At 46.3% G+C, this 17,040-nt stretch overlaps 1 protein-coding gene across 1 annotated transcript in view; it reads right to left on the reverse strand.

The window, feature by feature from the left end:
* LOC147712728 (6-phosphofructo-2-kinase/fructose-2,6-bisphosphatase 2-like) overlaps positions 1–17,040 on the reverse strand; it is a 235,129-nt gene that overhangs the window by 58,919 nt on the left and 159,170 nt on the right. The window contains exons 7-9 of the mRNA XM_086919698.1: positions 16,121–16,177; positions 9,535–9,659; positions 7,357–7,564 (exon numbers count right to left, since the gene is read on the reverse strand). Of these exons, the coding sequence (XP_086775824.1) occupies positions 7,357–7,564; positions 9,535–9,659; positions 16,121–16,177 (390 nt within the window). The remainder of the gene's footprint in view (positions 1–7,356; positions 7,565–9,534; positions 9,660–16,120; positions 16,178–17,040) is intronic.

Raw genomic sequence — 17,040 nt, forward strand, 5'->3', positions numbered from 1 at the left:
ATTTATATTAAATACAATAGATTTCTCAAGCACAGGGCAAGTGCTGAGCAGGCGAAACCTAAAAAAGCGTTACGCTCTAAACTTGAATGTATCAATGCCTGTCTCACTCATTACCCAACAAACCCAAACTGAGATAGTGGGAGATGAAACTGGCTTGTAGGACTGCTTGACTGCAATCAACATTTGCCTAGTGCCAGGAGGCCTATTTCCTTAGTCACTACCTCATATACCCTAATGCACCTTACAACACACTTTGGGTTTTCAGCAAAACCAGGATATTGAAACACCCTAGTGTGAGATTTTGTATTTCTAGTCTCTGTGAAAGCAACCCCTTTAAGGCTGAAAATTCTGTAAGACATATCAAGTGCTCTATCATCAGACATGGAAGCATCGCTAACTTCACTGATATCCTTTTCAAGATAGGAACGGATTATTCTTCCAGCAGTCGCGATACTACTTTTAAGTATCATACACTTAAATATATTGGTTCTGGAGAGCAGCCCATTAAATGAAAAAGGACTTGCTAAAATCACCAATGTATATGTATTAACAGTGTGATAAGCAAGTCCCTTTTCTGTTACCTTTGATAGAAAATATATGTACCCTACATCAACCCCCCGATGGGACCCAGGTTCCATTTCAGCCACCAACTGTGTCATCTTCGCCCAGACAAACCTTATCATTTGGTTGTGGATTTTGAGACGGCTTTACTGAGCTTAGAAGCCCATTCTAAACTGTCCAAGACATCCCATTTTCCCTTGTTATCTTCCATGTCATCTTACGGAGAGTCCTGCCCAGCACCAACACATGACCTGATGTGAAGGTCCTTCAGATTATGCAGGTTCTGTTGAAGTAAGACTGGGATATCCCAAAACGTTCCAGAAGAACTGTAATCCAAACTTGCTATCTTCAAAGAAATGTTACTAACATTAGCTACGATTTTTGTCTCCTTACCTGTGCTTCGAGCCTTGTAATTATTGAGAAGGTCGGGGATGCAAATCCTTTGCTTTGGCTTCTGTCCTAAAGCGGAGCATCCATTATCTCTGCCATCAGGTCTGGTTTCCAACTGAAGAAACGCAGAATTTGATGGTCGAACTTAGATGTAAATAGATCTATCTGCCATGAACCGCCATATGGGCATTATCCTTCTGAACATTTCCAGACCTAGTTTCCATGCACTGAAATCTATATTGTGTCTGGAATTCCAGTGGTTCTTAACCTTTTGACTTCTGTAGATCCTCTCTTGAATCATTATTGGAATCCATGTTCCCCTCTCAGTCATGACTAGAAGCCAGGGACCCCACCTTAAACAATTTTGATAGTCTGAAACAATATACTAAAATACATAAACAAGAATTCAGCAAACAAATACACAAACGCTGAATTTAATTTACAAATATAAAAAAACAATCAAAATGTTCATTTTAATAGGAATCTTGGGGCTTTTCAAAATTCAACTGATGCCACCCATCGTCCATACTATGTTCTGTTTGAGGCATTTGCACTGCTCCAATAAATCAATCTGAGAACATTGAATTCATTGTTATCCTCCAATCACAAATTCCTTCAAATTTACTGAATGTTTTGCATGTTTTCACTTTTAAAAATTTGCTTCTTTAATTAGGTTATGTCAATTTCTGGAGCACACTTATCCCTAGTGAGGGTATTTAGACACTTGAGCGGTGTGTAGGCGAATGGTTCCTGCACACTTATTCAAAGAGCAATTTCTTCAGTCTCTTGAGGTACTCAAGAAGCCAGGAGGAGTCTCTGATGTGCTGTGGGAGGCAGTCGTATGTTTTGGGTGTGATGTAGGTGAATGAGAGACCTTCTGCTTTGCTTTTGTGGATGGAGGGGGTGTGAGAGTGAGACTGACTGGATGTGTCTTGCAAGATTGCGGAAGTGTATGCAGCTTTTCAGGTATGCGGGTCCAGGGTTGTGCTGTGCTTTGTAGGTGTGTGTGAGGAGTTTGAATTGGCTGCATTTGTGAATGGGGAGCCAGTGGAGCTCTCAGAGTTCAGGGGAGGTGAGATCTGAGTGCAGCGCGAGAGGTTGAGGATAAGTCTTCCTGTGGTGTTATGAATGATCTGAAGTCTGTGCAGGAGTTGCTTCGTGATTCCGAAGTAGAGTGCATTGCTGTAGTCAAGTCTGTTTTTGATGAGAGCTTGCGTGATAGCAGGTCTAGTGTTCTATTGCAGCAATTTGAAGATTTTTTGAAGAATTGACTGAATGTGGAAGCAGGTGGAGCTCATTGCATTGACTTGTGCGGTTATGTTGAGATTGTAATCCACAATGATCCCTAAGTTGCTGGCGTGGTCAGAAGAGGTTGGTCCTAGTTCTGTCAGCCATCAGGTGGCATTCCTTGGGGAGTTCTTGTTTCCAAAGAAGAGTGCCTCTATCTTTTCAGAGTTAAGATTCAAGCAGTTTGTTCTCATTCATTGTGCCACCATGGTCATGCAGTTGGTGAAGTTGGACCTGGTGGTGGTTGTCTTGTCCGTCAGGGAAAGGATGAGATGAATGTCTTCTGCATAGGAGATAACTGTGATGCCTTGGGATCGCAAGGTGTATGCGAGATGTGTCATATAGATGCTCTCCAGGACGATGCAGTGGGGGACTCACTAATTAGGTTCTTGATGGGTGGCAGTCTGACTCTTTAAGTTCTTTCTGTGAGGAAGGAGCAGATCCAGTGGAGTGCTACTCCTCGGATGCTGATCTTTTGGAGTCTTCTGATGAGCGTGTTGTGGGAAACTGTGTTGAATGCTAGAGAGATCCAGCAGGATGAGGGCCATGGTTTCTCCTCGTTCCAGAATAGTCCTGATGTCTTCATAGGCTGTGGTGAATTAAGTTTCTGTGCAGTGTGAAGCCTAATTGAGTGTTGTCGAGTAGATGATGGAGCTCGAGGTGGTTTGGGAGTTGCTTGTTGATGGAAGTCTCAATCACTTTAAGTGGATAGGGGAGCAGAGATATAGGACAGAAGTTGGCAGAAGGCTTCTTGAGCAGTGCATGGACTGCAGCAGGTCTCCAATCTTCTGGGAAGGTGGTTGAGGTGATGGAAGTGTTGATGAGTGAGGGCTGTGCTGATTGGTGATGTACCAAGGTTGTAGATGTGGTGAGGGCATGCAGTTGTTGGGGCCCCTGAGTGGATGGTCTGCAGGATTGTGGCAGTTTCTTCCCTGGTGACTGTCTTCCATCTGGTCAGATAACTGTCAGGATTGGTGATGGACAGATTAGCGGTTAGTTTACTAGGGTCTGGCTGTTGTGTTAAGTTGATGTAGATGGAAATGATTTTGCTGTGGGAGAAGTTGGATAGGTCGTCGCTGAGTTCTTGGGAGGGGGTGATGTTGACGGAGGGCATGGGTGTGGTGTAGTCCTTGATAATCTAGAAGATTTCCATGCAGCTGTTGCAGCTCCCTTCAATGTGGTTAGCCTGTGCTCTTTTATTGGTGTCTTAGTTGCTGGTGATAGTGTCCAAGTGCAGCTTTGTAGGGGATTCTGTCGGTTGCTTCTTGTCTGGCTCTCCCTTTTCTCTTCGAACTGTTTGCAGTGTCGTTTGGAATCCCGAAGGTCCCCTGTGTACCAACTGCCTTGCTTGTTGCTTCTTCGTTTGTTGAGTTTGATGGATTTAGGGAGTCTGCAGTGTTCTTGATCCAGTCGTTAAAGTTGACAATGTAATTGGAGAAGTTGGGGTTTGGGCGATTCGTGCGGAGGGCATTGACGAAGTATGATTCTGATATTCTGCCCCACTTCTGGGTTGATAGGCAGACGTTGGCAGAAGTGTAGGTTTACATTTGTTGATTTGGAAGTAGATTATGGAGTGGTCGGTCCAGGTAAGGTTGTGTTGTACTTGATGCTGTTCCATGTGGTAAAGATGGGATCCAGTGTGTACTTTGATGAATTAGGTTAGTCCAAGGTTGTTCAGGGTTTCGAGGAGTGATCTGGATCAGGGGTCAATGTGGTCTTCTAGGTAAAAGTTGAGGTCATTGAGGAGTATGAAGGATTTGGAGTTGATGGTGAGGGGGCATTGAAGCCAGTTACGAGGCTGATGAAAGTAGCTTGCGCTCCTGGTGGTCGGTATGCGATGGTACAGTTTTTTTAGAGATTTGCATTGTGAAGTGCAGGAGTTCTATGGATGGGGTGGTGCTTTCCGTGGCTGTTCAGAAGCTGATGAGTCTTTGCAGAGGAGTACGAGCCCCCCCAGCCCAGGCTTAGGAAGGCAGTCCTGTAATGCAGTCTTGTAGCCTTCTGGGATCGCCAAGTGGCGATGTCTGGTGCCAATGCTGGGTTGAGGCAGGTTTCTGTGAGGAAGAGAAGATCCGGTGGATTGCTGCTCAGGCAGGTTCCAGATTTTGGTTGCATGTTTGCTGATTGAGCGAGTGTTCAATAGAATGCATGTGCTTGAGTGCTGGGGTGGGGTGGGGGTTTGCTGTAATATGTGTTGTGTGAGGGTGTTGATGGTGTTGCTGGTGCTTGCATGGGTAGGCTGCTGCAGATGTAGTGGTAGTGGGTGCAGGTGAAGCCTCCTATGGTGTGGGGCGCAGGTGACGGCTCCTACTGTGATGTGTGGTGCAGTGCGACAGCAGTGGGAGGAAGGACTCCTGTCTCGAGCAACTGGAGGAGTGCTGCAGTTTATCGCTGGGGGGCAACTGGACTAGAGTTCCTGGCACTGGGCGCACACAGGCATGTCTTTGGTGCATAAATGCAGCTGCCGCAATTTAGTATGTACTGGTAGGGAGGGAGGGAGGGAGGAGGCATGGGGGCATAGGGCAGGGCTATTCAAGAGTGGGAAAGAATATGCAGGATGAAGATGCTGAAAGAAGAAACAGATAACTAGCAGGGGAGGTGGAAATGAGGCAGGATGGAGTATGGGGGGCTCAGGCTAGTACACAGAGGAGAGCAAAAGGCATGAAAAAGAGCAAGAGAGAGGGGGAGAGAGAGAGAGAGAGCGAGTGAGAGAGTACAAGAGCAAGCGCGAGAGAGAAAGCACGCGAGAGAGAAAGCACGAGAGAGAGAGAGAGAGCACAAGAGAGAGAGAGAGAGAGAGAGAGACCTGGCCAAAAGAGACTGAACTGGGGATTTGTTCTCCATCTTCAATATTATAGAGCATACAACCTTGACTCTATTCAGACTTTTCAATTTCTAACAGTTCCAGGCAGCTGATGTGAAAGTGCCTCTCCTGCTCCGACCATGGGCCACCTGCCCTGCGAAACTTTCTTACATCGGGCTTCTCTGGTATAGATTAGATTATGGCTCTGCCATTCCAGGCCTCCATATGGTTCAAATACCATTGAAGTTCCGTCCTGGCTGCTATTGTGAGTTGCATCTCTGCCGCGTAGGTTAGTCCTTTCGTCAATTGGGTGGCTTTCAGTCTCTGCAGTGATCATTAGTGTAGCGGACCTGGGAAAAATCACCTGGAGAAACAATGCCAGAAGTCCCACAATTCTGGATAGATGCCTCAGAATGCTCTGATCCTGATGCTCCTTCACAAAAATCGTAATTTTTTCCCTGGAAAAGTTTCAACGTCCCCTCTACTGTGCCTAAGGAAAATCCCAAGAAGATGATATTTTGAAAAGGTTAAAACTTCAATGTCGGTGCATCGAGTATGAACCCCAGGTTCTGGAACAGTGACGTGGACATCAATGGGTCCTCCCTCCATTGTACGGCGTCCAGATTCAGGTATGTGTGCGCACGTATTCGAAGCCCTTCAATTTTTTCAAAACCTGCTTGAAATGCACTTTAACACAAGGAGGAACTCCCTTTTAAGGCTGCCTGTCTGCGACTTATGTGGGCCTTTTAACTAGGTGCTTTGACCAATTGCCTGGTCTTGATCTTGATGCAATGGTTCCCCATCAGTGTCAAATGAATCTTCAGTAGCATATGCTGTTGAACAGAAGTTTTAATACTGAATCTCCTCACTATCTGGCTGAGAAACTGCCCGTACACCAGGTGATCGATCAAATCACAGGACAGAAATCTTGCTCATATACAGTGACAGCATTTCAGAAGCACTTCACCCTGACCCAATAGTTCCCAGGTTGTGTTCACATGATCTAGAATTCCCTATCCGTAAACTGCTCATAACCAACTTCCACATGGTTTTCAGAAAATATCTAAAACTATTTCTATTCAGCCATTACCTCTCAACGTCAATGTTGTAAGGCTGTTTTGCACAGAGCTAAGGATGCACTATTCTGCAGTGTCTCCTATTCACTTCTACTGTCCGTGGCTTCTTATTCCCCCATATGCATTCCTTCCCAACAATACCATTACAGATTGATTTTGATATGAAGAATGTAATTCCAACACCATCTGCATCCATGTTCCCACATAATGTATGTGCCATGCGTATTGTAAATTTCCTGTTAACACCTGCATGGTTTTGCAAATTAGCTCCATTAACCCATTTGTGGCTGCTATTTTCCATTTCTCAAATTTATTATTAGGTCTTTGATTGTTCTTAATACTTTTTTCCTGATGCACCACGGAACTCAGTAAATATTTAACAAAACTTTTTAAATGTAAAATTGAAATATTTTACTGGAAAGCACACAATTCTCACAGGGAGAGTTTGTCTGGTCAGCTCTTGACTAGAGCCTTCAACTAGATTATCCGAATTCCTTGTCGGCGACGGCTACTGGAGGAGACAAGAGTCATCTAGGAACGTGCAAGCGAAAGGTAAGGTGTATTTGCAAGGGAAACCCGTATGTCATAGTTTCCCATAGCACTGCACTGCTTGTCACATATTTAAAAATGATGGCACCATTAACACACTGAAAAACGTTAAAATGATTTCTCTCTATTTTCCTTCAATCGATTGGATAGAGCCACTTTCTGGTCGTTCATGTATATAGGTTTACGTTTTATTGATTGGCATGAACCTTACATTATTTTAACTTGTTGATATTGGAACTGTTGATTCTTGCACCCAGGAGCAGCTCACTAGAAAGAGCCTTAAGCTTGGCCTACATTACCAACGGAGAAACAGGAATGCTTGAAGGGATCTTTGGTTTGCACTCGTTGGCGACTTAGTTAGGACAGATATCCAAGTCTCTACCCAACGTCCCATCTAAGACTATTAGGGTGACCATCCTGTATCTCTAGTAAAATATATGCCAATTTCTAATAAAACAACTCACGAGGTTTGTATAGGTTGTAACTTGTACACTCAAGCAAACAGAGAACTTTTAAATCACAAAAATGTCTGTTTCTTGCAAAAATACGTAGGAGACAAAAGATCAGGAAACTGCAGAATGTTATTAAATCTGACATCAGTAGCAACTGTTTTAAACCGAGTTCAGAATTGGCAGGAATGCGTTGCAAAGCACTACATATTAACAAGTATTATAACTTTCAAATTTATACCTGTTTTCCGCGTGCTGAGAGGCCAGAATCCCCACCAATTCTGCCCATAAGATTGCATTCGCTTTCACCATGCCGGCAGAGGTAGATTGTGCGTGACTGGACGTGGATGTTCATGAGATAGTAGACTATTTTGCTTTGAATGTAATCCTGGATTTTATTTACCAAGAACCGCTGTCCCACATTTATCACTTTGATGAGGGAGTGGTCTCTACAAAATAAATAAATAAATAAATAAATAAATAAATAAATAAATAATGACACCACTATTTTATGTGTGAATGAAGTGCTTCGACTACCACCCTCTTTCTGGACCTTTCCTGCCCAGACTCATACGACCCAGCATGCCTCACATCACACGTCACTTAGAGGGTTTCAATACCTAACCACTGCTTGGCCTGTGCTCCACCTACCTACTGTAGGACTCGAGGCCAGAAAGACCGCAATGCCAATAGGTCTAGCACATTTTAAAAAGTATTGCTTTATTGATTTGTAACTGTGTGATTTTGTGGACAGAGGAGTGGGAGGATGCAAGAATGATTTAATAAGTGAATGTTAGCCCTCGTCACACTCCTATGGCCATTTCTTCTGAGTGCCTACTCATTCTACTCATTTTAAATGCCAAACCAGTCAGACGTGCATTTTTAGTAAACACGTATTGCAAGAAGTGGTCCCAAAGATGCACCTGGGTGTTTCCTCTCGATCTATGGCACCGAGCCAAAGCCTTTATGTGCAAGTGGAAGGTAAACCTCACGTGCTGTGTAAACCTTTGCCACGTGACCATGGTCATAAAGCTGTAAGGTAGTGGCATATCTAGTGCAAATGAATGAAACAAACTGTAGCTGCGAGAGAGAACATCACACAGGCAACCATAATGAGACCGGCCAGGCTGGCAAGGCAACTATAGCGAGACTGGCCAGGCTGGCAAGGAAACTATAGCGAGACGGGCCAGGCTGGCAAGGCAACTATAGCGAGACTGGCCAGGCTGGCAAGGCAACTATAGCGAGACTGGCAAAGCAACTATAGCGAGACTGGCCAGGCTGGCAAGGCAACTATAGTGAGACTGGCCAGGCTGGCAAGGCAACTATAGCGAGACTGGCCAGGCTGGCAAGGCAACTATAGTGAGACTGGCCAGGCTGGCAAGGCAGTCTCGGGCGGGAAGGCAACTAGGGCGAGGCAGTCTCGAGCTGGAAGGCAACTAGGGCGAGGCAGTCTCGGACGGGAAGACAACTTGGGCGAGGCAGTCTCGGGCGGGAAGGAAACTAGGGCGAGGCAGTCTCGGGCGGGAAGGCAACTAGGGCGAAGCAGTCTCGGGCGGGAAGGCAACTAGGGCGAGGCAGTCTCGGGCAGGAAGGCACCTAGGGCGAGGCAGACGGGCGGGAAGGCACCTAGGGCGAGGCAGACAGGCGGGAAGGCATCCACGGCGAGGCAGATATCCGGGAAAGCACCCAGGGCGAGGCAGATAGGCAGGAAGGCACCTAGGGCGAGGCAGACTGGCGGGAAGGCACCTAAGGCGAGGCAGACAGGCGGGAAGGCACCTAGGGCGAGGCAGACAGGCGGGAAGGCACCTAGGGAGAGGCAGATAGGCGGGAAGGCACCTAGGGCGAGGCAGTCGGGTGGGAAGGCCCCTAGGGTGAGGCAGACTGGCGGGAAGGCCCCTAGGGTGAGGCAGAAAAAGCGGTCTGTAGTCGGCTATTAAAAAAGAAACAGGTCTATGAGCTCTGTTTACATTTTGCGTGTGCCACACCTTATTCTTCCAAATAGGAAACAGGGTGCTGCTGAGTGACTGTGTTTGGGAGTCTGAATTTAAGGTTATCTTATGTCACTTCTGCAGCACCTGCCATTTTGGCGAGTCGACAACCAAGATTCAAAATGTGTAAATCTCTGCATGTCATAAATGGAAGTTTTGTGTGACTGATAAACTGAACCACATGAGTAGATGACCTGTTGTACACAATCTATTTTGCTTCAAGGATACCCCGAACGCATAATTTAAATACAGTTAATTTACTGTAACAATAAAAATGTCACTGTGGCCACAATTTGTGCCCTCTGCCAAGAATCAAAACACGTGCATTAATTTGTTTGTAATCACTTGCAAATCCCCCAAAGTACCATTAATCCACAAAGTTTTAAAACATGCAGCAGCAGGGTTCACAAGCCGACACCCATAGAGCTTACTTGTCGTAATCATCTGGGTCAAGAGGTTCATATGTGACTTTGTAGCACTCAATTCTTTTCAAGAAATCATCCATAACATTTTCACGATTTCTTTCAGGGTAATCGGGACTGGAAACTTTAACTTCCTGTACTCAAAAATACAAAAACGAAAAAAGCAATTAATGAAAGCCTAGTATTCCACGACGATTCAGAATTTGAAGTGTCACGCAAGGCATACTGTCGCAAAAAAAAAAAGAAAAAAAGGCATGGTCAAAAGAAACATACGAGGTAAAAAGACATAGCAAAAGTCACAAAAACTGGATTAAATCACGAAACAACGCACAAAGTTAGAGCAAGCCAATTGAGATTTTCACGGAGACGTTCACAGAGTCAAAGGCTGTACCAAATGACGAGAAACTAAGAGGAGAATCTGAGTAGCTTTGAAGTAAGGACAGTGTAACACTTTCACGCTTTTCATACTGCTGAGAAACAAGACGGACAGAACATGTCCTGTCAGACAGCATTAAGTTATGTCACCACAATTCTATGAGTTACTAAATACAACCGCTGCAAATGCAGGACTGGATTTAAAGCCTAACGATGAGGGGCACAGGACACTGGTCTTCAAGAGAGGGAACTCCAGCTGGGACAGCAGCAGCGACCACAGTAACAGCAGCACATGTTGTAAACACAAAGAATGCCACTGCAAACTGTAGGATTCGATAAGAGATTACCATGAATACCCTTCGCCTCCACTCTCCTCCAAGGTGAGCCGAACTGCGTTAAAATCCATTCACTGTGGCCTAGAGGGAAACGTGTAACACTTGGCTTGGTTATCGTGAACAGCTTAGCATATTCCAAGTATTAAGATTTTGCTTTGAGGTAAATAGCGTGCGTGTCATAAACGGCCTGGGCTGGTTTTGCTTCAAACATCCACCCGACTGAACCTGTACTAGCTGGCGGAAACTGAAACAAGTCTGAATAGCCTCTTACAATACCAACTCCTGGTACCTATTCGGAACTCCATCGGCACCTTCCAAGAAGGCTGAATGGTGCAGGCGACTAGCAGCAAATACTGCTATAGGAGCACAATGCATCTGCCATCACCTCTGCATTACAAGTAGGCGAGGCCAGGCAGGCAGGAGCCTGGCTACGGGCCAGCCGGAAGGAGTAGCACACTCCTGCCAAGTATCACGCATCAGGTGTGACACACGCATTTCAGTGCGGTGTTCCGCATCACCGCACTGAAATGCATTGTCACACATTTCTGCCGACTCGCCAGCTCGAGCCACAGGCGGCTCCTGTGCACAGCGCCTGCTGCTTCGAGTCCGAGAGCGTGCTGCAGCCAGTGCCAGCAGCTACTCTAGTTCATTATATTTAATCATGTTCATCATATGGCTGCTCTCAGCTCCTGGGCTGAGTGAGAGCGCGGCAGCCCTAGGCGGCTACAATGTAACATTAAACAATCCTCAGTGCTGGCTTCAGGCTGGCGCTGTAATTTCCTGCCGCGCTGCGGCTTAAAGTTTGACAGACACACACTGTTGCAATTAATTAACGGGGGGAGACAAGGCCGCCCTCTCAGTACAATGCTGTAACTGGCTGACACAGCCAGGTTTACTCACCAGGGGCACCAAGGTGATTCACTGGCTATAATCCGGATGTGACGCTAATTTGCTGTCACGTTCGGAGGAAGTAGTGTAAGTGAGCACACTGAGGCAGAAGCGGCGGGCCACTCAAATGGAGTGGGAGTCCTCGCCGTATTGGCTAACGTGCTGCACTGCTGTCTTCGTGCGCAGCTGAGCGCCGCCCGCAAATAAAACAGCGTTGGCGGCCAGCCCAGAGAGACCAAGGGCCGGCAGGGACTCACTCAGTCAGTAACCCCCATGACTCGCTCACTCGCCGCCGGCACCCGCCGCTCAAGAAGAGGCATTGGTCACGATGATTGCGGTCGGTGCCGGCGGCGCAAACTAAACTGCAACCAAGTAGGGGGGACAAGTGTGTCAGCAGCCACACGGTCGGAGAAGAAGACTGATGCAGTCCGGCTGCAGAGTGCATCGTGCTGCAGAGTGGCCTCCGGACGGACCAGGAAAACATCTCTAAACTCGACTAGTTCAAGTAAGTTTATAATTATACTGTTACATCAATGAGGCCGCATCTGAAAAATAAATTAATTCACAAAATGGCATCTCATCTGCAGGGCTGCTCACTCTGCACCGCCTGGCACCTTTCTCAGTGCCGACTAAACACTCTAATCTACTAATGCCAATCACTACTTGTGCTGCTGGCGAGACTGTCTGGTTGTTTCATTGGCCGCAGCACCGCAGACGTCATGTCCTGCCTCCTAAATAGACAGTGCCTGCGGTGTCCAAGAGAATGAAGGCAGCCGGCTGCAATCATTATGGTGCTCCTGGCTCTTCTCACAGCCGTCTGGTGCGGTCTCGAGCAGAGCTGATTAACTACTGCTAGCACAGGCCGGGCCGCCCTCGGACAGTTCATTCAATATAGCAACTGTGCCTGGTGGGGAGAGTGCAGTGCAGGGGTTGTCTGAGTCATGACCTGTGACCGATCGCCACACTAAATGACCGTCCGATTCATTGTAGTGGCTGCCAGGAGAGGACTCGGGGACTCGGAACAAGCTGCCTGAACTAACAGAGCACCGGCGGCATTAAACCAAGCATGATTGCTGTGGAGGGTGGTTCAAGGCATTCTAAGCGCAGAGTCAGTCGCAACCCTGTGGCTGCCTGGCCGAAGATCTGATCACCAAAAACATTTAGTAAATTAACTAGTTACCACTTGCCACCCCCACCAGAATAGTGTACTAGGTTAGTGGTGCACTTCAATTTCTAGTGCTGTGCAGTTATTTTATGATCCTTTTAAAGTATCTCGTCGAAATTAGTTTATTTTCCGATAATTATATGCTACCATAGCTGCCAAGTTTTCAGATCAGTACGTGTGACATTTTCATAATTTTAGTGCCATTATGAGTGACATTTGAGCCATAATGAGTGACACTTTCTCAAAAGTAAAATAAAGATTTAAAGATTAGGGAAGCATATAACTATCAGAAAATACACTAGGCTATCATCGCTGCCAAGGTTTCAGATCAGTACGTGTGACATTTTCATAATTTTAGTGCCATTAAGAGTGACATTTGAGCCATAATGAGTGACACTTTCTCAAAAGTAAAATAAAGCATTAAAGATTAGGGAAGCATATAATTATCAGAAAATACACTAATTTCGACAACGAGATACTTTAAAAGGATCTTAAAATAACTGCACAGCTCTAGAAATTAAAGTGCACCACTAACCTAGTACACTACTTGGGTGGGGTGGCAAGTGGTAACTAGTTTATTTACCAAATGTTTTTGGTGATCAAATCTTCGGCCAGGCAGCCGCAGAGCTGCAAATGAGCTTAGAATGCCTTGAACCACCCTCCACAGCAATCATTCTTGGTTTAATGCCGCCGGTGCTCTGTTAGTTCAGGCAGTGTGTCCCGAGTCCCAGAGTCCTCTCCTGGCAGCCACTGCAATGAATCGAATCGAATGTCCTTTAGTGTGGCGGTCGGTCACAGGTCATGGCTCCGACAACCCCTGCACTGCACTCTTCCCACCGGGCACAGTTGCTATATTGAATGAACTGTCCGCGGGCGGCCCGGACTGTGCTAGCAGTAGTCAATCAGCACTGCTCGAGACAGCACCAGGCCGCTGTGAGAAGAGCGCCATAATGATTGCGGCCGGCTACCTTCATACTCTTGGACACCGCAGGCACTGTCTATTTAGGAGGCAGGACATGACGTCTGCTGTGCCGTGGCCAATGAAACAACCAGACAGTTTCGACGGTAGTACAGGTAGTGATTGGCATTAGTAGATTAGAGTGTTTAGGCGGCACTGAGAAAGGTGTCAGGCCGTGCAGAGTGAGCAGCCCTGCAGATAAGATGCCATTTTGTGAATTAATTTATTTTTCAGATGCAGATGCGGCCTCATTGATGTAACAGTATAATTATAAACTTACTTGAACTAGTCAAGTTTAAAGATGTTTCCCGGTCCGTCCGGAGGCCGCTCTGCAGCATGCTGCACTCTACAGCCGGACAGCATCAGTCTTCTTCTCCGACCCTGTGGCTGCTGACACACTCGTCCCCCCACTTGGTTGCAGTTTAGTTTGCGTAGCCGGCACTGCCCGCGATCATCGTGACCAATGCCTCTTCTTGAACGGTGGGCGCTGGGGCGAATAAGCGAGACATGGGGGTCATTGACGGAGTGAGTCCCCGCTGGCCCAGGGGTCTCTCCGGGCTGGCCGCCAACGCGGTTTTATTTGCGGCCAGCACTCAGCTGCGCACAAAGACAGCAGTGCAGCACGCCAGCCAATACGGCGAGGACTCCCACTCCATTTGAGTGGCCCGCCGGTTCTGCCTCACAGTGTGCTCACTTACACTACTTCCTCCGAACGTGACAGCAGATTAGCGTCACATCCGGATTATAGCCAGTGAATCACCTGGGTGCCCCTGGTGAGTAAACCTAGCTGTGTCAGCCAGTTACAGCATTGTACTGAGAGGGCGGCCCTGCCTCCCCCGTTAATTAATTGCACAACAGTGTGTGTCTGTCAAACTTGAAGCCGCAGCAGGAAATTACAGCGCCGGCCTGGAGCCAGCACTGAGGATTGTTTACTGTTACATTGTAGCTGCCTAGGGCTGCCGCGCTCCCACTCAGCCCAGGAGCTGAGAGCAGCCATATGATTAACTATAATGAACTAGAGCAGCTGCTGGCACTGGCTGCAGCACGCTCTCGGACTCGAAGCAGCAGGAGCCGTGCACAGGCGCCGCCTGTGGCACGAGCTGGCGATTCGGCAGAAATGCGTGACAATGCATTTCAGTGCGGTGATGCGGAACACCGCACTGATATGAGTGTGTCACACCTGATGCGTGATAATTGGCAGGACTAAAGTAGCCACAGACGAACCAGGAAACTGTCCTATCTCGCCCTCCAGATGTAGTAAGACAAAAACAAACATCTTGCGAAAAGTAGAAGAGCTGTAAGAGCTTTAATACAACAAGAATTCTGAATTTTCTCCTTCAACTTAACTTGCAATTTTAATTAAAGGAAGGACAGGAAAGTGCACGTCAGGCACACTGCACCCATAAGACCTGCACACTGCCAACCTGCAACCTGAGAGCAAGCTCCGGACTACATTCTGTGACCTTGTAATGCAGGATTGTTTGCGTTGACGTATAGGACTTCTTCTGTACTCGTTTTGCGTTCTAAGTCAGGGAAGACCAGAGAAATAAGCACTGTCAAAGTCAAAAGGTCTGTTCTTGAAGTGCGTCTTTTCAAGCACAAATGCAAATTTGCTCAGGCAAAATGCTCTCATCCACAGTGCACAGCAGTCAACTGATAAAGTGCACTGCCCCACTGCACCTTCCTGTGCTATGGTAGGCAGACGAAACATATGATGGCACTTGAGCAGACCAATAGATTGTCACTCATTGCCACTTCAGTGGCATGCTAACATATGCTTCAGTGACTCACCAGAACAAAACTATTTTCTGCTTTAAATTAGCCTGTACGATGCGTTTCAATTTTCTGAAGCCCAAATAATTTGCAGCTATTATGCTGATAGCTAACATATTGGTTGTTTGACTTGTGCTCTACAATAGGCCTTCAAACAACTATTCAGCAAATTGGACAATATGAATCATCCTAAAAATGTATTCATTTTGTGTCTGAAAACAGATATAAACAGGTTAATGAAAGTCAGAACATTAATAATATGTTGGGAGCCGTTTGAAAATGCAATCTGCAAAGAACATAGGAATGATAATTGTGTGGCAGATCTGGAAATTGCATAATGAGTATTGAAACACTACCCTACCGTAGAATTCCAATAGCCTCTGACTATAGATGGGGGGCAATGGAAATATTAAATTCTGCAACTGTGCCATTTTCCGCACAGCTTGGATTTGCTGCACTTGCCACATAAATCGTAATTGACTTCATAATATCCTGATTTTAACAATAAAAAACTGGCTTCTAGCTCAAATTGTACTAACATTGCTGTCACATATGTTGACATGCTGTGGCATGCGCTTTCTAAAGACTAACAGATCAGCTTTCTGATGTAGATTGCTGTATTTAGGTATTGAGATGAGGGGAAACATTTATACAGATAGTATTAACATGTTAAAATGACAAAATCATGAAGTAATACTGCCACAATATGTGCCTCATAATTTGCCTTTTTTGCTGGATAATTTATTCAACCCTGCCGCACAATTTGGCCCTCCCCTGTATTAGAATTCCAGTGCTTCGAGCTATAGGCTAAATCTGTATTAGGTCTACTATTCTCCGGTAACTGAAAAGGAGGCAGAACTGGGATTCAGGATTGCCGGAGAGGAGCATCCATGAAGAATCTACATTCCTAATGTGCCATGGTTGTCACTTATAGAGTTGTAGGCAAGGTGTCAAGCTGTTTGTAACCAGTAGCAGTAGAGATTTAGAATCCTATAAACCCTATACTAACATTCGAATTATCCTCCTTCCCAAGCCCTTTAAGTTTAAACTTTCCTCCATAATACAGGTGCCTTGCAAGATAAAAGTACTGAATGTACAAACCATAATATTAGAAGCGATGACCTCTGGATCATCACACACCGACTCCACAAAGAACACCTAAATCGGAGAAAGGGAAATTAGCATGGTTTCCACAACAATTGTATCAAAGTAATCAGAAGACAGTTCTTTGTATACTAGAACAAACAAAATGCAATACAGAAAACAGTTCAGTACAGAACACAAGGCCTAGTAGTTATTTTCATCTCACCGCACAGATGTAACCCTTCGTGTTCATGTTAACGAACAAGTTACTTACCTTCGGTAACAATATATCTGTAAGAAACAGTAGTTAGTATTAGATTCCTTACCTTAGAATATCCCCAGGCGTCAGACTGGATCCGGAAATTTTTGCGTAGCAGTACACTTACGCGTCGGTAGGCGTCGTCTGCGGCTCCGCGTCCGTCGTCGGCGTCGTGATGTAGTCGGAGTACTTAGACGCTGCCTCCGCGTGCTGACGTCAGTTCTTAGACACAGCTTTTCCGCGCCAGAAACGCAGAGCCATGTTAAAAACCAGCACTGGTGCCATTGAAACTAGGGGCCTGAAAGGGGATGACCTTAACCCTAGATATCGGTTTGCAGAACGGGGAGGATGGGAGGGGCAGTAAGGAATCTAATTCTAACTACTGTTTCTTACAGATATATCGTTACCAAAGGTAAGTAACTTGTTGATCTGAAAGAAACAGGTTAGTATTAGATTCCTTACCTTAGAATAGATTCCCCAGCAATACCAACCCCGGTGGTGGGTCTGCGAACCAATAACCACACCAGAAAGTCCTCGAGGACGGAACGGCCAAAGAAGCCATCCCTCCGGACTTGGCTGTCCAGGCAGCAGTGTCTTGCAAACGTGTGCAGCGAGGCCCACGTAGCTGCCTGACAAATGTCCTGCAAGGGGACTCCCCGACCCAGGGCAGTAGTAGCTG

Source organism: Lissotriton vulgaris, chromosome 5 (assembly GCF_964263255.1).
Source record: "Lissotriton vulgaris chromosome 5, aLisVul1.2, whole genome shotgun sequence".
NCBI lineage: Eukaryota > Metazoa > Chordata > Amphibia > Caudata > Salamandridae > Lissotriton > Lissotriton vulgaris.